Source organism: Pollicipes pollicipes, unplaced genomic scaffold (genome assembly GCF_011947565.3).
Source record: "Pollicipes pollicipes isolate AB1234 unplaced genomic scaffold, Ppol_2.1 Scaffold_7262;HRSCAF=8765_pilon_pilon_pilon, whole genome shotgun sequence".
Lineage (NCBI taxonomy): Eukaryota > Metazoa > Arthropoda > Thecostraca > Pollicipedomorpha > Pollicipedidae > Pollicipes > Pollicipes pollicipes.
In genome coordinates, this window is record NW_023597055.1 from 23,995,523 (window position 1) to 24,017,397 (window position 21,875).

General features: G+C 52.4%; 3 protein-coding genes and 1 long non-coding RNA gene across 4 annotated transcripts in view; 3 read left to right on the forward strand and 1 right to left on the reverse strand.

The window, feature by feature from the left end:
• LOC119113606 (dehydrogenase/reductase SDR family protein 7-like) overlaps positions 1-224 on the reverse strand; it is a 5,748-nt gene extending 5,524 nt beyond the window's left edge. The window contains exon 1 of the mRNA XM_037237896.1: positions 216-224. Coding sequence (XP_037093791.1) covers positions 216-224 — 9 coding nt within the window. The remainder of the gene's footprint in view (positions 1-215) is intronic.
• A 7,840-nt stretch (positions 225-8,064) lies between these two features.
• LOC119113373 (uncharacterized) lies at positions 8,065-9,415 on the forward strand. Its single transcript, XR_005095901.1, has 3 exons — positions 8,065-8,209; positions 8,629-8,749; positions 9,178-9,415. It is a non-coding gene; the product is annotated as an uncharacterized LOC119113373 (long non-coding RNA).
• A 1,478-nt stretch (positions 9,416-10,893) lies between these two features.
• mms4 (Methyl methanesulfonate sensitivity 4) lies at positions 10,894-12,282 on the forward strand. The gene is made up of 3 exons (XM_037237675.1): positions 10,894-11,109; positions 11,468-11,657; positions 12,099-12,282. Exons 1-3 carry the CDS (start codon positions 10,898-10,900, stop codon positions 12,261-12,263), a joined length of 567 nt encoding a protein of 188 aa, XP_037093570.1. The 5' UTR covers positions 10,894-10,897; the 3' UTR covers positions 12,264-12,282.
• Positions 12,283-14,758: 2,476 nt separating this feature from the next.
• On the forward strand, positions 14,759-21,875 carry LOC119114332 (XK-related protein 6; the record flags this gene model as incomplete). The annotated part of the gene is given in 7 exon segments (XM_037238528.1): positions 14,759-15,113; positions 16,661-16,844; positions 17,230-17,293; positions 17,669-17,795; positions 19,032-19,150; positions 20,290-20,511; positions 21,771-21,875. Coding segments are annotated over 7 exon segments (948 nt in total), but the record flags the coding sequence as incomplete, so codon positions are not given.

Consider the following 21,875-nt stretch of genomic DNA (forward strand, 5'->3'; position numbering starts at 1 on the left):
GACGGACGCCCCGCCCAGATCAGCCCCTGGAGACGCCTCTGAGCGGGCAGCGCACGGGGCAGAGCAGGACGCACCAGTCGCTGGCCAGCCGGCGACAACGGCGGACGCCAACACAGACACCCGAGAGACGAGCTGTGAAGTGGCCGCGGCGCTGAAATGTGTCAAGAGCCGATGCATTGCTTCAAATTCACAGAGCAGAAGATCCATATAGCGACCTGGAACATGGCTCGTCGTATTTTGCTTCGCTCACGCTCTCTACTGCGCGCGAGCGACGGCTGAAAATGCGCGTGATAACTACGTGCGACTGGTGGAGTGGCAAGATGGCTGGTTTCCGTGGGCGCATTGCATGGTGAATATACGAAGTCGGTCTGCACAACACACATTTTCCATTCATTCCAGCTGCAGCCTCCTGCGATCCTGTCCAGGCGTACACACCCGACCAAACGCGTCACCATTACACGCAGCATGTATTTCTGAGCCACGACGAAGGGCCACACCGCGACCCCACGAACCCATACATCCCCCGGCAACACACACAACACGTGTTTCTAAGTTACTGCCGGGGACTTTATACCAGCCTTTCCGACGCCGCTTGTTCGCATCAATGACAGCAGCTGTTGGGTGCATTCGCCAGGAACATCATACACATAGATAAAGCAGTAGTAATGGCCTTATTCCTTGGAGAAAACCGAGGAGAATGGAGGTTTAGATGCGTCGATATTTCGGCCTTCATCGAAACGAATAGCAAAGCGATATGTGCTTCTGCTACGCGTTTCAATAAGGACATGTTTCCGAAATATCAATGCACCTATATTCCCATTCTCCTGTTCTTTTTTCTCCGAGGAAGCAGGCTATCACTACTGTCTTACCAGTGACAGCAGCACTGACGTACGCCAATGAATCACTATCAATACTACATCCACGCCCGCTATTACTCGTGCATCGTTATCCGGTGGCAGCGCTTACGTAGACCTCATGTGGCGCAAATTGTCAGTTCCTGAGCTGTTGAAAAGCTATCAGTGTGCAACCACAAATCGATATGCATGCAGTACGTTTTGGACGGCACTGCCCAATGCTGAAAGCCGTACTGTCCTTAGCATATGGACGAAGCCGTCACGGAAAGTGGCCTTTTTGCGTGTCTGTTTGAAAACCTGCGCTACATCCGAAATTAATTATTTTTTGTGGATCGGTTTCGTCATGGGCTGCCTGCTGTAACCTAATTGACCTTTGCACTTTCGGACTGGCGATGTTTCGAAATGTTGGCACACAAAGCTGGTTCACTTTCATATCAACCTCGCCAATCGCCAACTTCTGCCCTCGTTACCGTCTGGGCGACACCGGGCACATAAACACTGAACACCGCAAAACCCCTGATCTCTGCACACGCGACCGTCTAGCAGTCTCACTCACGTGGGCGATATGGATTCACCCGTGACTTCGTTTATGACGCATTCAGTGACGGCATTACTTCCACCGTCCTCGAGCTCGAACACATCAAACGGTACTAGGATGTTTCAGACGCTTCCTTTCACAGTGAATAGACATTCCACCGTCCACGGATACTCAATATCGGCATCAGTGGGATAGACATGTCCAGGCGCACACACAGACAAACTCCGGCCAAGCAGGCCGCCAATAGACAGACAGCGGCCAATCTGGCCACCATTTTCTCTGACCATGTTTCTAAGAACGTCACATAGAGTGGCAAACCAGCTGCCTCTCCCCCTGTCATAAACAGAAGCGTCGCCTATACTCAATACACCGCACTACTAGCCGGAGCGGGGCGGCGCATCCTGAGGAGGCCGGGCCTCCGGGTGCTCCAGGTAGTAGCGCTTCTTGTACTCCTCCAGACTCTTCACCCATTTTTTGTCGTCGTAGAAAATACCGAACTGTTTGTCGGACTCAAGCATTCGCTCCGCCACATCTGCGGCACGCACGACCGCGGTTATGCTCGGCTGGGGCGCGGTGTCCCTGCAAGTTATGTTTAGCTAGTGCCGGACGGGATTTGGTTCGATGGTGTCAGAATTCGAACGAGTCGGTGAATAGATCGGCGGCTGCAGATATGTCAGAAGCATGCACAGGCCCGGTTGGTCACGAACGGCGTGTGAAAGACAGCGTGATCATGACTGGCGGTCGTGGGGTTAGAACTACATGTCCGAGGTCTGCCTCGGATTTAGTTCTAAGCCGTGTTGAATGATCGCTCGTGCGTTCAATGGCGGGATCATCACACTGGTCGGGCCTTGGGTTGAGGCGGAAAAGGAATCACATGAAGAGCTGCTGTTTACAGATGTACGAACCACGAGACATCGCGTAAGGGTAACATTGCCGCAGAACTGATCAACACAATCTTGTCTCGACACTATACAACAAATCAAGAAGGTATTGCGGTATTTGGAACTATGTCTAGTCATTAACAGTCATCGGGATGTAACTGTCGCGACGGATCATCTACAAAATATATATACCCTTGAGCATATGCGCTCTATTGAAGCTACAATCTAAACGTCTGGCTTTAAGACTTGAGCATTGCCTTGAGTCTTAAGTCATCTTTCTAGCCAAAGTGGTCCAAGACCAATGAGGTACATACTACATGGGATGCATTGATGATATTCTCGGTTCCGGCACCCATGGGCTGAATTCACCGCTAGATTTCCTTGCAAAAATCAATGAACACCATCCAAGAATTGTTCATTACGGAAAACACTACACACAACGTGTCGCTGTGTTCCCCGACACCTTGTGGCCCAACCAAATGGAAGCTATAACAACTGCGCTACACTTGAAGCCCCTGGCAAGCCGTGATTCCATCGCATTACAATTCGACACATCTCATGACTGTTACGAGAGACGTCCTTACATTACGAATGCGGAGAGCGGGTGTGGTCGAGGTTTAACTTATGATCCACAGTCTCGTGAGTTCAAATCACTAAATGTGTTTTCTTTCCGTGAGAACGGATGCACTGCAGACTGACATCTACGTCACGTTTCGATTTAACGCTATATTAGACTCGCGAAGAAGCCGCCGTAGACGCGTAAAACAAACAGCTATGTAAATGCCGTCCACAGATGTCAAAATCCCGTCAACGATGGCAACTGTGAAAAACGGGTGAGTGCCACCGTACAATTCAGAGGCTTACACACCCTCGGGGTAGGGCGAACAAGTGGTCCCACTTTAAAGTTCCGCCAGCTTGATCAGCCCTGGACACCGCAGCGTTGTGCATGTTGGAGTGCAACCTGCCACGTTTGTTAGTGGTGTGAAAGGAAAATGTAGATGGAAGAACGCGCAAGCATATAAGATATCTTGTAACCTCTGTCTAGCATTAGCTCAAATGAGAAACACAGCGTAGCGTTCGTGATCTGAAACAGCTCTATGATCTAATGGCCTAACAGACGACGCAAGTCTACAGCATTACAATCGCAGCACATCCGCAATCTGCGTCCGAGGTTTTAATACACAAACGCGTTGTGACTTGGTTTAAGAAATGCTGTTAAAGTTATGCACTTAAAGAAATTTTTTCAGTGGTGACGTACTCCCGTCACCGTACGGAGCGCGTTAAGAAGCCCCTTTCGCCCCTGATGCTCGAAGCGGGCATCGAAACCTTCCGGTTTAGCTGCGTGCGTGTCGGGTGCCCTTTGCAAAGTACCGCGTATTGGTTATTAGGATGATGGGACTCGCGTCATTAACTACTTTGAGATACTTTTAATGTAGTGCCGGCACAGATTCGGAGCATTTTTCTGCCTTAGCGTTTGAATGATATTTGTTTGCTTAACATTGTTCGCTCGAGTCAGCAGCATGGCCAATGGTTGCTTTGATAACGTTCTTACACCCGGAACCTCCTGGTAAAATGAAGGTCAATTATATTCGGTGCAATGACTCCAAACTGATCACATAAAACATCTGCATTTAACCCCATCTGCTCAGATTCGCTCAAGCGTCCTTTAAAGTCAATTACGTCTACCAGAAACCTTCTTCTACAACCAGACCGCGTAGCGAGGCGTTTAGGCGGGCAACGTCCATGTGGCAGTTTGACAAAAGGCTAAATTTACAACCAATGCTGCTGTGTCCTGTTTGATTTGACCACGCTCGAGATTTCAGCATCAGTTGTGCATGCAGCACGCAGTTGTGTGGTACAAGCCACCATACAAAAGTCCTGCATGAAACAAGCTCGTACAATATCGCCGTAATTTCAAAACTTTTGAGGCACGCACAAAAAAAAATACAATCGCCCACCTGGAGTAATGTCTGGCACACGTTCCCAGATCGGTCGGTAGATGGCAGTGTCCACGTCTGACTCTTCACGTAACAGGAAGAAGTAGATTCATGAAGCTCAACAGCGAAATCGACGTGAGCAGCTGGGCTGACAGCGGACTAAGTTTAAAATCCCACGGGTGTCTGGGCTCGCGTTTCTCTCGTCCGCCAGCGCCAGCTTTCTGACTGGCGCATCTCGCCGACGGAAGGCGAGGCTGGATCGAGCGGAGCTCTGATTGGCCAGCGACGGGCGGCTGGCAGCTAGTCGTTCCCCAGACGGCGTGCAGGGAGGAACTCTCCCTGAAAGGGGGCGCAAGCGTCAGCCGCCCGCCGCCAAACCTGTCGCAATTGTTGCATTCCCTTTTCGTCGGGAACGCGCATTGGGACTGTTGACCACCCTCTCCTTAATGTCCGCGGTCAGCTCATGCCACGTGACGGTCGAGACGAAGTAACCACCGCTGTGATAACACGGTATATTTGCACATTTCAACACATCAATTGCTGACAATCTTACGCCAACGAAAGATGGCACGGTATAAATTACTACGTCCATTCACACTCCAGTCTGGGGTGAAAACGAAACAAGCGCAGAAGACTTATTTCACAGTTTTCTCCTCCTCAGCCCGCCCTTCACAAGCGCATCAGAGACGAAACCAGTGCTCTGGATTGCCGGGCCGCGTCGCGGCATATCCATCCCTGCATAGCACCACTGACTTCTGTTGTCCAGCACTAGTCGCCACGCACTATGCCGGCCCCGGGGGCGCGCGCTTCTGCTTCCGCTCCCGCTCGGCTGACTCCAGCACCAGCAGCTCCTCCAGTCGGCGGCGCTCGGCGTCGGCGGTGCGGCCGGCCGCCTCCTCGTGGCGCACGTACGCCTCGAGCGTCTGCCGCTCGAGACCGGGCACGTCGCGGAGCGCGTCGGCGCCCCAGCCTCTCGTCGATGTCGTTCTCCTCGCGCAGCACGCAGAAGTAGACGAGCAGAGCCGGTCACCGAGATGAGCACGGACGGCATCTGGTACCAGGGCGTGTCGTCCTCCTCGGCACCGCCGCCGAACGTGTCGCGCGCGCGCCAGGGTCGCGGCGCCACTGCTGGAGAAGGGCAGCGGCGCATCCTCGGCCGGCTCGGAGGGCCGCGGCGCGGGCCGAGCCCCGTCGCCCGCCCACCGCCTGCCAATGGCTCGCATGCTCAGCACGGCTGCTGCTGGCCAGCTAGGCTGCATGGGCAGGTGAGGAAATAATTCCATGGAAGTGGTTCAGTGGTGTGGCAAAATTAATTGGAAAATTGTGGTGCCATGATATCCACGAGCTTTTCGTAACCATACTGAAATGCTAGCCATCTAACCATGTGTAGCCTGGCTCTCTTAACTTGGTGGTGCAGGTAAGTGAGTACATAATTCAGTTATTGTCACTTGTAGATAGCGAGGTACAAAAAATTGAAAACAGAACTATTTAATTCAAAACCTCACCACTGCAGTAAAAACCTGTGCAATGCACATGCATGTACAACTTGGCCAATTATTACTGCACTCCAGCCATTAACGCAAATGGCAGGGTCATGCCTCTAATGCACCCTGATGAAATAATGGTACCCAATTGCATGACAATTGCATGACCCAAAATGCATGACATCAGTCACGTTGCAATCATCCAATTAACAAACATGAACGTACCTGACACTGTCAAAACCAGATAGATAATCCCACCAGATACTCATGCTAAAAGTGCACATGAGCTTTCATTGACTAGGTGGTCACAACTCATAAGAATATCCAAAACTTACAGCTGACCTGGACCATTACATTCAAAATAGGTAAAAGATGCAAAGCAAACTGTATACACAACAGTGTAGCCAGAGGGTTGCAAGGACCTTATTCTATAACCCTGTAAATAAGTGAAAGTTTCCTATTAGCTTCTAGTTGTGAGCTGTGATTTGAGGGTGATAGTTATGTTGTTATTGTTCAATATCTTTCTCTTCAAGCTGCCATAATAATTTAAGCCTTGTCCTTTGTAATCTGACAAAAAACAGCTGGGATCATAAAACAACTTTCTGGAGCTGAGTATGTGGACATATTTGTATACTGATGGGTATGGGGTGCCTGGCCTCTTTACCACCCTTAGATATGAGATGTGATGACCCATGATAGCACCAGGCCACTCCCCAAGAAAGGATTGTTTGCTGTGGAACTCGTGGCCAAGACTGTGGGTGTGGGTTGAAAAGTATAAGGCAGGTGAAGAACTGTTGAAAATTTGCAGAGAAGGCCCTGCCTGAATTAAGCACTCATGAATACATTACACTTATTCTACCAGATTTTGTTGGACCCATCAAAACTTCCTAAACTCCCACACCTTCTTAATCATGCTTGTAGCTTCTGGTCTTCTGAATAAGTTTGCTGATGCAATCCTGTGCTAAGCTTGATCAATGCACTGCTTACATAGATAGCATGCATAGTGCACTGCTCTAAAATAAGCCTTAAACAATTACTGCTTTGTCAGGCATGTCTTCTATTATTTAAACCTGTATAGATTGCATACAACAGAGGGAAAAGGTTCATCAAATATCATCACTTTAATTTCCATCACTCTGCAACAGGAATACAAAGACACTTGGAGATAAAATGTGATCTGATAACAGAAGAAGCTGAAGTGAAAATAAAACTTCAGAGCACCAATTTTCCTATTGGAGATATTATGAATTCTAAATAGGTTATCACACATAAACCAACCACTGATTCAAAATGGGTTATCACATATAAACCAACCACTGATTCAATCAGGTCAGTACATGGAGAGACACTATATCATAACAACTTAAAATGTAGCAGTGCTCAATTGCAGCATAGCTGTATCTTAATTACAACAAATTGCATGAGCTAGACATGATCATTATTAGCCAAATGACATGGAAGTAAGTTAACTACAAGCAAGTAAAATTCATTAAAGGCAGACTGACATATGCATGTTATGTTGAACATATCTGGTGTCACAGCAATATTGCAACAGGAGCATTGGTATATCCACACCATGTATTGTAAGACTTGAGAGCTAAGCGCTTGTTCACCAAAACTTCACCACATGGAGCTGCTGTTTCAAGGAGCTATGATGTTGGTTAGAAAGTTTGAACACAAATATCCTGTCATCCCTAACAGAATTCGTCTGAAAATTCAGCACCAGTTGACCTAACATGAGTTCTATGCACACATCCTCCAGATTTAAGGATTGACGTGCAGATTGGCATCACGGCTTTGACATTACATAATCATTAACATCGACAAAGGGCCCGGGCTACATGCCACATAGCCGTACTATGTTCAACCAAGGATAATGGCGGCATGTATTTACCTTAACTTCAAGCAAACATCTTCCCCTTGTCTTACCGGTGAATGACATTGAATGCTGTCCTTGCATTGTGAAACCTAACCAACTTCTGTCCCAGAGCGACAACTCGCACGGGCGCTGCCATGATGGTTTGTGTGACCTGCGGTGTTTCCAAACTCGAAGTAACAGACATAATTTTTGGTATGCAGACCCCGATCAGACAGAAAGCATAATTTAACTATCAAGAAATCAAAGGTAAAATTAAAGATGACTTGAACATTCATGAAATAAAGGACAAAATTACGTCTCAAAAATATGTTTTTGTTATGGATTTCTGAGGGTGTGCTTTAAATACTCATCCGAAACCCTTTGTCCTAAAAATATCAGATATGGTAGAGCCACTTACAACTGTTCACGACGCAACTGTTTCGTACTTGGCCTATAAAAACATCTTTGGCGGGCAAATCGAAGCCGAGCACAGGACGAGGAATGCGGTTCAGTGCGTTGGGTACATTTACAGTACTTGTTAGCGTAAACCAAGAAAAACGAACGCGTTAGGTCGTGTTTGTGACTTGAAGTATAGAAGTTAGCCGTGTAAATGGAATGCAAAGCTCACGCGATGTCAGACTCTGATGACTCAGATGGGTAAGCACTTGATTGACGACGTACCAAAAGCTCAATTTGTCATTAAGATGTTTCTGGTGAACACAGTGCTGTTTTAACAAAATGTGTGTGTGCAAAGAAATAAATTTACTTTGCCCTGGCCTACACATTGAGTAATTGTATTTTAAAGTGATCTTTAGCAAAAATAAATGGGTCAGGAGAGTGCCATACCTACATATAAGTTGTTCTAGAAAAATTACTGTCTGGTGACCCAGATGCCTCAATCCTCACCATGGCACCCTGCATGGCAGCAATGCAAAGCTCCAAGATGTAAAAAATTCATGCATCATTTGGATAATTCTTATGTATTTTCCTTTGGTGCATCAGCAATGTTTAGCACATTACTTCACGCCCAGCTCCATTAAGATTTTAATCCACATGGAGCACATGTTCTTCAACAGGCAGTATGTTCCACTGTATGCTCGATTGCAAGCATCAAAAGGTTCTACTGGTAGCAGTTGTGCAGACCCAATCAGCATAGAATCTTCTTCAGAGGATGAGAGTGAGGCTAGTCACAGACAGGTCAGTATGCTACAGAATCACTGGATGTTTAGGATTTTGATGCAACTTCTTGTTTTGCAATACACATACATTTTTGGCTTTCCTACATTCCCAATCACTGTTTTTGAAGCACACCATAATAGCATTCTGGAGCTCAGTTTTCTTGCATGCTGTTTTATCATGCCTTTATGGAATTCATACTATTGATGCCAAATTTAACCTCACATTCAAACATAATTTTTCTAGCAGGCAATTCGTTTGCATATGGTGATGTTTTAGTCATGCTGCATTTGCTTAACAAATTGTTCAGTATTGTAAGTCAGGTGTTGAATAGTGCATGATATACATCAGGCCAACAAATCGCTTCCTGCTAAAAGTAACTGGATTCACCAGTAATCCTGAGCTGTCTGCGTGAATCATCAGTAAATATCCCGGCACTATCCCCACAGCCATCATCCTTCAGAAGCAAGGAGGCACACCAGAGTGCATTCAGCTCTCACCAGACACCACCTGCGCAGCTGGATGACTCGCCACTACACTCCCACCTCTCCCCGCCACTCCTGCAACATACTCGGCCACACTCCCAACACTCATTGCAACAGCACAAACTTTCTCCACTCCATCCACAGGACTATCCACCACACCACCTGCCACACTCCCAGCACTCTTCAGCATCCTCCCAGCCTGCGCCGACACACCCCCTGCATTCTCCGCCACCGTCGGCACCGCCGCCGCCGGGGCGATCGCGGCCCGCCTCGGCCGCCGCTGGCCGGGACCCCCAGCCCGCTGCTGAGGCCAAGCGTCAGCGCCAGCTACAGCGGCAGGAGGCCAAGCGCCAAAAGGAGCTGGAGAAAACGGCTTCGACAGGCGGAGGCGGCCGCGAAGCGCAGCGTTCGGCCCGAACACTGTCAAAAGGTGAACGTGGGGCAGCTGTTCAAGGCGCGCGCCAGATTTGAGGCGTAAGCACGGAGACATTGCACAGGCGGAATGGTTCAGCCCACGTGGCAGCCGGAAAGGATCTTATTGGATTTAAGCAAAGCCAAATTGAAATTGTAGATGATTCCACTATTAACGTCACCAAGGGATGCAATTCGGTTGTATGTCTCCACCACCCTCTGAGCGTCTAAAGACCGTATTCTGACGCATCTCAGGTGTAGCACGCACCTCACCCGAGCGTTTTCTCAGTCGCTGCACGTGCTGGTGGACCCGCACCTGCTCGAGCTGGAGGGTGGCGGCCAGGTGTTAGCCGCCCTGCAGACCACTGATGTTGTGGTCCACGTGACCGCCCGGCCGCAGCCCGGCACAATCACCTGGGAGCGTGACGTCACCAGCTGGCGCGAGGTCGACGGCGAGGTCAGACTGCAGCTGTGGCTTTGATGTCGGCCGAAGAGGGCGGCTTTGGCTTGGGCCATTTGAGTTGGCTTTTTGGCCATGTTGTAATTTGCACGTAACTCACTTAAGTCCTTTCAACTCAATAATTCCTTTTTGCATTCCATATTGTACGCCATAAGCTGAGGATCAAACAGAAATACTCTATCACCACTAACGCTGCGTTATCGGTATGTCTTGATATGATTACGTAGGCTTAGTTTGACTGAGGGTAAAATAAACGAAATCAGTCACGCAAGTACGTTGAACGCACGCGGTAAAGTAAGATCCGCCAAAGTGTTATGTCGAAGCTTGTGCTCAAGACTCGTGACCAGCGTCGCTGCGCTGTTTCAGATAATTTCCAGAACGACTCGCGAACCGGAAGACCAGATCGTCGCCGTGTACGCCGCCGAAGCCATGGCTTCTTTGATCGAAGAGCAGACGGCGGACCCGTCGCGCGGTCTCACGGCCGCCGTGCGAGGTCTGGGTTCGAGCTCGGGCAAGACGGTGACGGCGCTGTGCTGGGGTCTGGACAAACTCCGCAGGCGAGTGCTGATCACCTGACGTGTGGTGACGGTGCTGTGCTGGGGTCTGGACAAACTCCGCAGGCGGGTGCTAATCACCTGACGTGTGTGTTGCTAGGTATAATTGGTTGTGGTATTTTGCAGGGATGGCTTTTGGGATTACAGTCCCAGCTTATCCAGGTTCTTGGGTAGCCTGAGATGTTGCCAACTCCGGCAAATACAATGGATATCTACTCCGAGCCCGTTCCAAAACAGTGTTGTTTTCAGGACAAAGCCAATGGCGGGTAGCTACAAGAAGGGCGAGGCGGTGCGAAATGGTGGAGGGAACCGCAGAAAAGGAGCTCCCAATTTGGACCGGCTGCAAATGGAAGCCGTTCTCGTTGACACCCTGTTGGACACCCCGCACAACTTCAGATTCGTCAATTCACCAACAGACGGCGGAGAGTTTCTGGCTCAAATGTCCAAAGCCATCGCGGAGGCACCATTCAAGTAAGAGACGAATTGACGTCAGCAGGCAAATATGGAGCAATGTGCTGTATTTTAAAACTGAATCGTCTTACATTTCAGTTTTGTGCAAGTGGTTCATACGTCATTCATATCGTTAAATATTCGAGGCGTATGTGGTTGCGTGTCGCTAAAACTGTAATGAAAATAAGAAAAATGAAATTTCACAGTTCCCAACTAAGCTTTTTTGTTGTCGAAAACAACCCTCGGGATGACTTGTACCAGCCTGGTGTACTCGCAACGCGGCTGGGCCTCGTCCGCGGCGTCGGCCAGCGTCGTTCAGTAAGGGGAGAGGGGGGGGGGCGTCCGATGATGACGCGTGCCGCCGGGTCTGCGCCGGCAGACGGCGCCGCGCCGAGCCGCAGTTCTCGTGGTTCGCCGAGGCCGACTCGGCGCGCCCGGTGAAGGTGGACCGCGAGCAGCGCGGCCTGCGCCGGCTCTGGGCGGAGCAGCTGCGCCAGCTGCCCGGCGGCTCGCTCGAGGCCGCCCAGGCCGTGGCTGACGTCTACCCCAGCCCGCAGGCGCTGATCAAGGTACAGATGGCCGAGGACGGCCGCCGCTGGCCGGCAGGGCATCAGACGCTCGCAGATGGCTACGTTGCCGTGACCTTACTGTGGCACATGGCTGTGCACTGCTGCGCACTCGAATACTCTGCCACTGATCTGTTGTCGCGTGGTAAAGCAGTCTGAAGGCTAGTACTCCCATCAGTGATGCAGTAGTCCCATCTGGAGTCATGCACTATTTCTTGTTACTTGGCTGCACTTAAGACAGACGCAAGTGTGCAGCACCAGTTCATTAAGGTCAGACCGACTTGGAGCATTACATGCAAGGCACACGGAAGCCCAAGCTTACCCACCGTTTTCTTCAAATCAATCAAATGTCATTGGAAAGCTTGCAAACCGAATTTGTCAGAAGTCTGCAAGCCAGGTAAGGTGTTAGGGAGCTGCATCTTGATGCTTGTCATGCTGCTTCAGGCCTATGCAGCGTGCCTGTCTGAACAAGAGCGCCAGGCCCTGGTGGCTGACCTGCCCATTCGGAGGACGGTCGGCCCGCTCGTCAGCTCCCGTCGTGTCGGCAAGGAAATGAGTCGGAAGCTCTACCTCGTGATGTCATCCACAGATGGCGCCACGGAAATATAATCGGTGGTTCCTGTGACGTCTCCAGTCCTTGATGGGAAAAGTCTGTTGAATTGAGGGCTGAACATGGTGACTGACAAATAAATGGTTACATGATATGGTTATCCTGCTATGCCTGACCGCGCCATGTGTGTTCGCCGGGCGTTTTGACGCTGACGGCCTAAGTAGGCGGACGCGTTAGGGGTGGGGGGGGGGGGGGGGGGGGGCAACGGACAATTGCCCTGGAGCCTTGCCTATTTTTCCCTCCGGTACGGCAGCACCCCTTCTGTGCTAGTGAATTGTCCTGTAAATTAATCGGTCGTTTCCCGTTCCGCGTTCTTAGAAACGTTGGACTGCCCTCTTTAGCGCCTCATTCCGGCGTCGTCCTTAAGAGGGCGTGTCCTAATGCGTTCATGGCTGGCCAAATGTACCGACTGTTTGGTTTTGTCTCCCGGTTCATTTGGGGCTCAAAACATCCAGCGTTGATGAAGAAGATTGGACGGCACAGGTTGAACGTCTGCAGCAGCCGCCTGTTCACTCGCGTACCTGATGCACTTGCCGTGTGTCGGTTTGGACGGGCCCGTTTTTTATTACGAGAAATCACCTTTGTCATGTTAAGTATCAACCAAACCTGCGTCCGCCTCTGGTTCACGGCTGACCCGGGGTCAGGCGAAATTTGCTTGTGTCAAGGTGGGGTTGACTCCGTTGGAAACGCTTTGGAACTACAGCTGAATCAACTTTCACTACAGAGTCGGGGTAGAGGCAACTCAATTACAATTTACATCTATGGCCGCGACAACGCGACATCAACGATGCGTGTAATACCCATAACCGTCTGCTCGCCAAGCTTCGTGCTTACGGTGTGAGAGGTAACTTGCTACGCTGGATCAGGGCTTTTCCTACTCACCGGATGCAGAGAGTGCGGGTCCAGGGCTCGAAGTCGGACCGGAACAACTTCGTCAGCGGCATCCCGCAAGGGTCAGTACTTTGACCAACGCTGTTCATAATTTTCGTGAACGATCTGTCAGAACAAGCGCGAAGCGTGGTCAAGATGTTTGCGGATGACACCAAGGTCTACTGTCGTGTCCCGAGGCCCCTGACCAACTCACCCTTGCAAGCTGACCTCGACGCCCTGGCCAAGTGGTCAAAGGAGTGGCTGCTCCCCTTTAGTGCAGCAAAGTGCAAAATAATGCACATCGGGAACTGCAGCCCGAGGCTGACGTACTTCTTGGACGGCGCCGAGATCGCGGTCGAGTCCGCCGAGAAGGAACTCGGGATCTTCGTGGATTACCGGCTCCAGTTCCACGTGCAGACGGCGGAAGCGATCTACAAGGCTAACCAGATGCTGGCGGTCGTGAGGTGGTCTTTTGCCAATATCGATGCTTGCACGTTGCCATTGCTTTTTAAGATCTTAGTACGTCCGTACTAAGATCAACGTATGGCAACGTTGTCTGGGGCCCGTTCGGCAAACTGGACCAAAAGCGGCTGGAACGGGTTCAGCGAGAGCTACCCGGCTTGGCTATGAGGTGAGGCCCCAGTCATACCCTGAGAGGTTCAGACTCCTTCAGTTGCCCTCGCTGTACTATCTTCGTCGCAGGGGAGACATGGTGACAGTGTACCAGCTGTTTCACGGAGGTAAGTCGCTGTCGGAAGAGGAGCTCCTGACAAGGCACAACTCGGTGGTGACGAGAGGACACCAGCGGAAGCTCAGAAAACCTCGAGCTAGGACTCTCGTCCGTCGTAACTCATTCAGCACGCGGGTTGTCAACGACTGGAACGCTCTTCCACACCCGGTCGTGTCGTCGACCTCAGTTGAACAGTTCAAGTCTAGGCTTGATACGCACTGGGCTGACATCATGTACGACGTCCCACACTGAATCTTCCCATAAATTGAGACCGTTTGGTTGCCGGCCCAGGAGCCTGACGAGACCGGGACCTACAGGCCTAGTGGCCTTTTATAATTCCCGATCACCATAAGGTAAGGTAAGGTAAGGTGCATACCCTGAAGTGCCGGAGTGGTCACCGTAGACTTCTGCAGGGATCCAACTGGTAGCCATTGTTCTACATCAATGCCAATGGACGATTTGAATCAAATCCCTCTGAATACGCCATGCAACTGGCCAAATTTTCTTGAGGCGGCTGGTGTAGTTTCTTGGGCTGCAATCATAGACTATGTATTCCTGGACGGCCGGGGTCAGGTGAGGGAGTCGAGTATGCTCGCAGTACGAGTCTCTAAAACTCGGAGTAAAATCAGAGCAGGATTCAACTCTGCCTGCCGTGAGTTAGTCAGTGCTTGCTTTACTCAGCTGGAGTTGGACACGAGTCGTGCCAACGGCGTTGCTCCGGCCCCAGGCTGGCGCAGTGAGGGCGTTGAGTCGTCCAACGAAACCGCTACGCTCCTCTTGGGGTAGCCCTTACAAAGAAGAAGCAGGGAAAACGGCGCATAGCTCAAATATTTCGGCATTGGTGACGCACTTCGTTTGGTTGCAAGCTATTCGCGAAGAACCATAGGGATTGTGGTCACCGTTTTTTTGCGAGGCTGCAGTTTTCTGCAAAATTCTGTGCCTTGTGTCCTGGATAAGGTGGACGCCTTTATGATAAGGGTCGTGAGTGCGGTGGTTTTGTGCGTGGATTCTGACAACAAAAATTACAGTGGCATAGAATAGAGCTTTAGCGCGGTTGCGCGTTTGTGGATTAAGTGGCGATGAAAAGGCACCGGTGCATGAAATTGAAGTGAATTTAATGACATGGAAATTGTGGACAAAAAGAAGCAACGTGAGGAGGAAGACAAAAGACCACAAGTCACCTTTAATAACTGGGATCAAGCATTTCTTATTCTTTCAATAGGGGCATACATTTTCAATAAGATAATTGGTAAGTGTATCTGATTTTTTTTGTTTTAAGAATCCCAAAGATAGCCTAGGCATCTTGATGCCATTTATGCTTGTAGTGTGATATAACATCCAACAAACAACAGCATGTAGGCACATGCATACCAGTCTGTGAAACATCCATGCACCACACTGGATGCCTATGTGACACTGGTGTGGTGAAGCAGTGTGTTGTTGTGCTTTTGTGTGCCAAACTCAAGTCTGAACAAATTGTGCAGAATTTTGAAATCATTTTCGCTTTAATCTCTGGGGATTATTTATGTGTGCCCTGAAACATGTAATCTCTACATGCTGACACTGGTTGCTATGGTATGACACAAACCACTCAGATTCACAAGGTACATGAGAGTGAATTTTTACTGTGTGGCTGGTATGCTGAATATCTTGAGAGTGTCAGGCATATGCAATGCAGTCCGGCATGCAGGTGCAGGTCTTCCCCGTATTTTGTTCTGTTCATGATTTGGGGCAGATACATACCCTGCGGCAACTAGCATTACAGGTTTCAAGATCTAAAATGCCACACTCCTTGCCCTCATCATCATCATCAGGTCAGCTAACAGCTGGTCAAAATATTTGCCTCACTTGGGGCATCCAGGCTGCATCGTTATATGGCTCAATGAATTGGCTTCTCCTCACTCCCATTTGGCCATAAAAAAACAGATTGACTGGAAAGTTTATCAGGTAAAGTTGGGAAGAACAACTGGGGTGATGGACTTCAGATATGGTCAGAAACAGTTGCTTGCCATCAGCTTTCTGCCTCTTTCTCAAATGGCTCTGATCTTACGAAAGTGGTAATTTGTTCCTTATGTGAGACAAAATTGCACATCAAAATAGTGACAAAGGTCACAAATTTTGTTGCAACATAACTACCACAACTCGCCCAACCCCACCCCTAGTAAAGAACTCCCACGTCTTAAGTTTGATGCCATTGATATTAACTCTAGCCATTGCTCTGAGAAACAATATCTGGCATATGATTCAAATTTTGGTCCTGCCATCCCGAAAAGTTATGATGAGAATTTGTGTACTAAAGGTGAAAGGCTCATTTTCTTCGTGATTCAGCTCCATAGGTTCATTCTACTTCATTTCCGCTTCAAATTTTCATGCTTTCAGGTACATTCTGTCAGCAAGCACCAACTCTTCAGACTCGTCCACCTGCATATATTTTGGCTTATTTCTTGCAGAAATGTTTCACTGCTGCTTGCTGCGCCTGTCTTTCACCATGACCATTGATGGCTCATTCTGACAATGTCCCGACTGCCCTCCTTGCCAGCTGTGCCGCAGCTGCTCGGCCTGACAATGTCCCAACTGCCCTCCTTGCCAGCTGTGCCGCAGTTGCTCGGTTTGACGATGTCCCGACTGCCCTCCTTTCCAGATGTGCCGCCGCTGCTCGGTCTGACAATGTCCCGACTGCCCTCCTTGCCAGCTGTGCCGCAGCTGCTCGGTCTGACAATTTCTCGACTGCCCTCCTTGCCAGCTGTGCCGCAGCTGCTCGGCGCGGCCGCTGACTGGTGCCCGCTTTCGCCGCAGACGTGGTGCTGATCCACACGTACCTGAGCTCGGGCGACCTGACCTGGGGCCTGCTGACCGTGCTGATCGTGGTGGTGCCCCAGGCGCTGGTGCACGTCATCTCGTACCGCTGGCACGTGCACGACCAGGAGGCCACCACCAGCCTGCTGGTCGTGCACTGCTGCCAGCTGGGCCTCTTTCTTAGGTCTGTGTCCCGGATGAGTGGTTCTCCTCATTGTCGTGGTCAGCTGATGTGAGATCTGAGGCCATTGTGTTGCCTTATTCTGGAGAAAAGTCTGGATGCTCACTGGGCCCAGAAGTCTTTAGTAACCTCCCGCGATGGCTACGAATGCAGCTGATTAGGCTGTAGTTTGCTAATCCTGGGGTTGTAATCTCACAGGGCAGAACTAAATGAATGAAACATTCATTCCCAAAAGTATCTCCATTTTTATTTAGTGTGACTATACTTTCATACTGGGACATGTCCATTATGCTAACCAGCAGTCTCGCCACCTGTTGCGACTGCCTTGCACTGGTGCGTGCTTACGTCGCATGTGATGTATCCTCTAACTAACCTTCACCGTCTTCAGGCTTGTGAGTCAGTTTTCCGATGGTCGGCGTATGCGCCGTACAAAGTCCTACGACGATTCAATGGTGAGGAGGTGTGGACCCCCTGGTGCAGGTGGGCTGCTCGGTAACGGTCCGCTCCCGACCTGACGCTGAGCCGTGGTCAGGGCATGTGCAGAGGCTCTCATTACAGGGTGTCATGTATGTAACTCGCTGTGTGCGCTGTGCTCATGTACTCAGAGTTTGTGGCATGTAACTTGGCATAAATTTTCACAGTATATATGCATTTGCAACAACCCTTCAAAGTTGAGTATGTGTTTTAAGTATTATTCAAACATTGCATGCACACAGCAGCATCTGCACCATGTAAACTCATTGCCTGCTCTCGTTTATTGTCATGCTTTTCAGTTGTCCCACGCTCGCGTTCGGCATCAGCTGATGTGACGTCATTACGTGCGGCAGGTGTACCTGCAGCAGAGCAGTGACGTCAGCATGCTGCAGCTGTTCCTCAGCTACCTGGAGTCGGCGCCGCAGTTGCTACTGCAGGTCTACGTCACCTCGTCCAGGGACGGCTGGCAGCTGGTGCAGGGTCAGTCGGGGATACCACTCCGTCGTCCATCGTCCAGGGACGAAGGCGGACGGTGCATTGTGGAACAGGGGCCTCACTCAGCCGTGGCCCCTCGTTCAGGGACGAAAGCGGCTGGTGCAGTGTCAAACAGGGACCCTGCTCAGCCGTCGTCCCCCGTCCAGCTACGGGGCGGCTGGTGCATTATCAAACAGGGACCTCACTCAGTCGTCACCCCTCGTCCAGGGACAGAGGCGGCTGGTGTCCTGTCAAACAGGGACCTCGCTCAACCGTCGCTCCTCGTCCAGGAACGGAGGCGGCTGGTGTCCTGTCAAACAGGGACCTCGCTCAGCCGTCGCCCCTCGTCCAGGAACGGAGGCGGCTGGTGCACTGTCAAAGAAAGACCCTGGTCAACCGTCGCCCTTTCTAGGGACGGGTATCTCATAGTCAGGCAGTTAGTGATGTGAGCAGTTTCGCAAGCCAGTGACACTGCTCGGTCGCACCTCGTCCAAATTCAGGGACGGCTGGCGCTGGTTCAGTTGGTCAGGGCCCAGCCTCCTCGTTACTTCATCCGGGATTGGCGGCCTCGGGCTGGGTCAGCGGGGACCTCAGAAGTGTGGGGCGGCTAATCGCAGCAGGAAATGCATCACACCGTGTGTGTCCTGTTTCCCGCCGGTGCTCTGTTTTCCTGACTGGGGTGCGGCGTGCGGCGCTTTCCTGCGATAGCATCGTCTCTGTGACAACGACTGGTCCAATCTACCTGCTGATCTTTCTCGTCCCAGTTAGACACACGCACGTATTGATTGCTTGGATACAGATTTCCTCGCGTTCAAATACAATGGGAAGCTGAGACGTAAGCTAAAGTAAGGAGGACGTCGACTTTGGTTGTTACGACCTTGATTTGCGTCTCGAGCGGGAGCTGCAGGCACCTCTAAATGGCATGCGACAGAATGCCAGACTGTTTATCGATTCCCGTAACTGCCTGGCTATGGTGTGATTTCAGCCAATCCCCGCCGTCTTTTATGCTAAGCCAGTGAAATGTGTACGGAATACACGGTTTGCGCCGGTGACATCTGTGCTGTTATCCTCAACAAGACTCGACACCGTAAACAGGCTCTCCCTGTAACTCACCCGAGCTGCACTGTCAGAGATAGTATGACACAGGCACGCCTGCCAGGCAGCCGCAGACACGCACACGGTACGTGACCCGCGGGTGTGCGTGTCTCCGCGTCCACCAACGGCGCCGGTGCCGCGTTTCAGCTGTCAGCGCGGCGCTCTCGCTCCTCTCGCTGGCCTGGAGCAACGCCTCGTACGCCAAGTGGATGCGCAAGTCCCGGGGCGACAAGCGGCCGCTGGGCTGGACGGCTGCCACCCTGCAGGTACGTGGGCCGCTCAGCACGAGGCCGCCTGCCACCCTGCAGGTACGTGGGCCGCTCAGTATGATGCCGTCTGCCACCCTGCAGGTACGTGGGCCGCTCAGCGTGAGGCCGCCTGCCACCCTGCAGGTACGTGGGCCGCTCAGTATGAGGCCGTCTGCCACCCTGCAGGTACGTTGGCCGCTCAGTATGAGGCCGTCTGCCACCCTGCAGGTACGTGGGCCGCTCAGTATGAGGCCGCCTGCCACCCTGCAGGTACGTTGGCCGCTCAGTATGAGGCCGTCTGCCACCCTGCAGGTACGTGGGCCGCTCAGTATGAGGCCGCCTGCCACCCTGCAGGTACGTTGGCCGCTCAGTATGAGGCCGTCTGCCACCCTGCAGGTACGTGGGCCGCTCAGTATGAGGCCGTCTGCCACCCTGCAGGTACGTGGGCCGCTCAGTATGAGGCCGTCTGCCACCCTGCAGGTACGTGGGCCGTTCAGTATGAGGCCGCCTGCCACCCTGCAGGTACGTGGGCCGCTCAGTATGAGGCCGTCTGCCACCCTGCAGGTATGTGGGCCGCTCAGTATGAGGCCGCCTGCCACCCTGCAGGTTTGTGGGCCACCAAGCATGATGCCGTCTGCCACCCTGCAGGTATGTGGGCTGCTCAATATGAGGCCGCCTGCCACCCTGCAGGTTTGTGGGCCGCTCAGTATGATGCCGTCTGCCACCCTGCAGGTTTGTGGGCCGCTCAGTATGAGGCCGCCTGCCGCCCTGCAGGTACGTGGGCCGCTCAGTATGAGGCCGTCTGCCACCTTGCAGGTACGTGGGCCGCTCAGCCGCCCTGGGTGAGCGGCGGTCGCCTTGATTCGGTGCCCCAGTGGCGTGCTGCGTGTCAGACCATATCACGAGCGGGATTTGCTTCTGTGCAGTGATGGACTGATTGGCGCTGTCGACCAAGCGCGTGTTAGACGCCCGGCCAGCAGCTGAACCGTTGTCATCTCTGTTATGTCGTGTTGGGCGTGTCCGTCACAACGGCTCGCCGGCCGTGTTGCCGGCACTCGGTGTGGCGGCCGAGGTGGCTGCTGAGCGCCCGCTCCCGCCTCCCGCCGGCTCAGCGGCGTCGTCTGCCTCACGCCGCCGTCCCGCCGCGCCTCCGGCAGCTGCTCTGGCGCCTGTGTCTCCTGCTGGCGCGCACGTCCGCTCTGCTGGCGTTCTCGCTGCTGTACTCCGGCTGGGTGCTGCTGCTGCTGGCCGTCCGCTGGCTGCTGATGACCGGCTGGGTGCTGGCCCAGCGCACCGACCTCTTCCCCACGCCCGCCGAGGAGCGACTCTTCAACACCGTCGTCGGCGCCATCTACTGCTTCTCCTTCTTCAACGTCAAGGTGGGCGGATGGGTGCTGTATGGAGAGGTGGTGGGTCTGCGCTCCGTGGGGTGCTGATGGGGTGGGTGGAAATGGCAGGGGATGGGGTGGCATGATCGGACGTCGACATGATGAATGCATGCAGTTGTGTCGATGCGGTCTTGTCGGCTGTCAACTTTTCTAACGTTGATATAACCCGTTTTGCATGCGCGCCGACACCTGGTCACTGCAGAATGTTGCACGTAAAAAAACGACCCTCCTCTTTAGGCTAGTGTTTCGGAGAGCCGTGCCTGCGCGGCAGCCACGTCACATGCGCATGCCCCGCCCCGAACGTGGCACCTCGATAGGGGAGTGAGTGCAGCAGCGATGCTCGCCGCTGGCTGCCTCGATGGCCGGTGTCCGGCGGTCGTGTCTGCGGTCTGGTGATTGGCCTGCGTCTTCTCATCATGTGAGCCACCCTAAGCATGGGCAGACTGCGGCCTCGCGCCCCGTGGCACCGGCTAACGCTTGGCACGTGCTTCCTGCTCACCAGAACGAGCCGCATGCCACTCCGTTTCCCAGCGGGTGAGCCGAAGCCAGGGTCGGCGGTGGGCGGCCGGTGGCCCGGAGTCGAGTCTGCCGGTGGCGTCGCTCGGATTGGGTCCGGTACGACGCTCCCACACTGCGGACCTCTGGCGAGCAGACCAGGGGTCGGTAGCCATGCTCGGTAACCATGGAGACGCTTCACACGCCGTGGACGTGGTGACTGATCTAGCCGCGTCTCGATTTGGTCGTGTTTTGTCTCGATGTTGCGGTTTGTTTTGCCGAAATTAGTAACAGTGAATTTGGAGACCAAAAAGCTTGAGAACTTTGTAGTCCTTAGGTCGCTTAGCATGACATACACAAGTGAATGTACAGCTAATTTAAGTTCGTCCTACGTAGTATCAGATGATTATTTTTGGGCGATCTCCGGGGAGCAGGCCCCTTTCTCATTCACTGTCGGTGGCTCATAGTGGACGGCGCGTATGTGAGTGCTGCGTTGATGTGCTCCAAGCTGATCTGTTCCGCTGTGTTTCATGCGCACTCTCCGTGGATGATGCACTCCCTTGCGGTGGATCTGTACCTGCATCAGCCGTGTGCCCGCTGCTGGTGACGTTAGTCAGCTGCGTGACGAGCCGCGCTAGGCGCCCTCACCACACGGCGGCGCGGCAGTGTGTTCCGTCCCAGCACGCTCGTCGAGCCGACACCCGCTCCGAGTGCGCTCTGCCGGAGCGTCTGATGGTTCCGCCGCCCGCCGCCAGGAGACGCCGGCCCGCTGGCGCATGCTTGCCTTCTACGCGCTGACGTTCGCCGAGAACGGCGTCCTGGCGATGCTCTTCTTCTTCTACTGGCCGCGCCCCGGCGAC

What these genes read in the sequence shown, in the direction of transcription:
- mms4 (XM_037237675.1), top strand. Translation starts at nt 10,898, where the DNA reads ATGGCGGGTAGCTACAAGAAGGGCGAGGCGGTGCGAAATGGTGGAGGG. An exon ending in ATCGCGGAGGCACCATTCAA is followed by an intron (nt 11,110 to 11,467) that starts GTAAGAGACGAA and finishes CTGCGCCGGCAG; the next exon opens with ACGGCGCCGCGCCGAGCCGC. An exon ending in GCCCGCAGGCGCTGATCAAG is followed by an intron (nt 11,658 to 12,098) that starts GTACAGATGGCC and finishes ATGCTGCTTCAG; the next exon opens with GCCTATGCAGCGTGCCTGTC.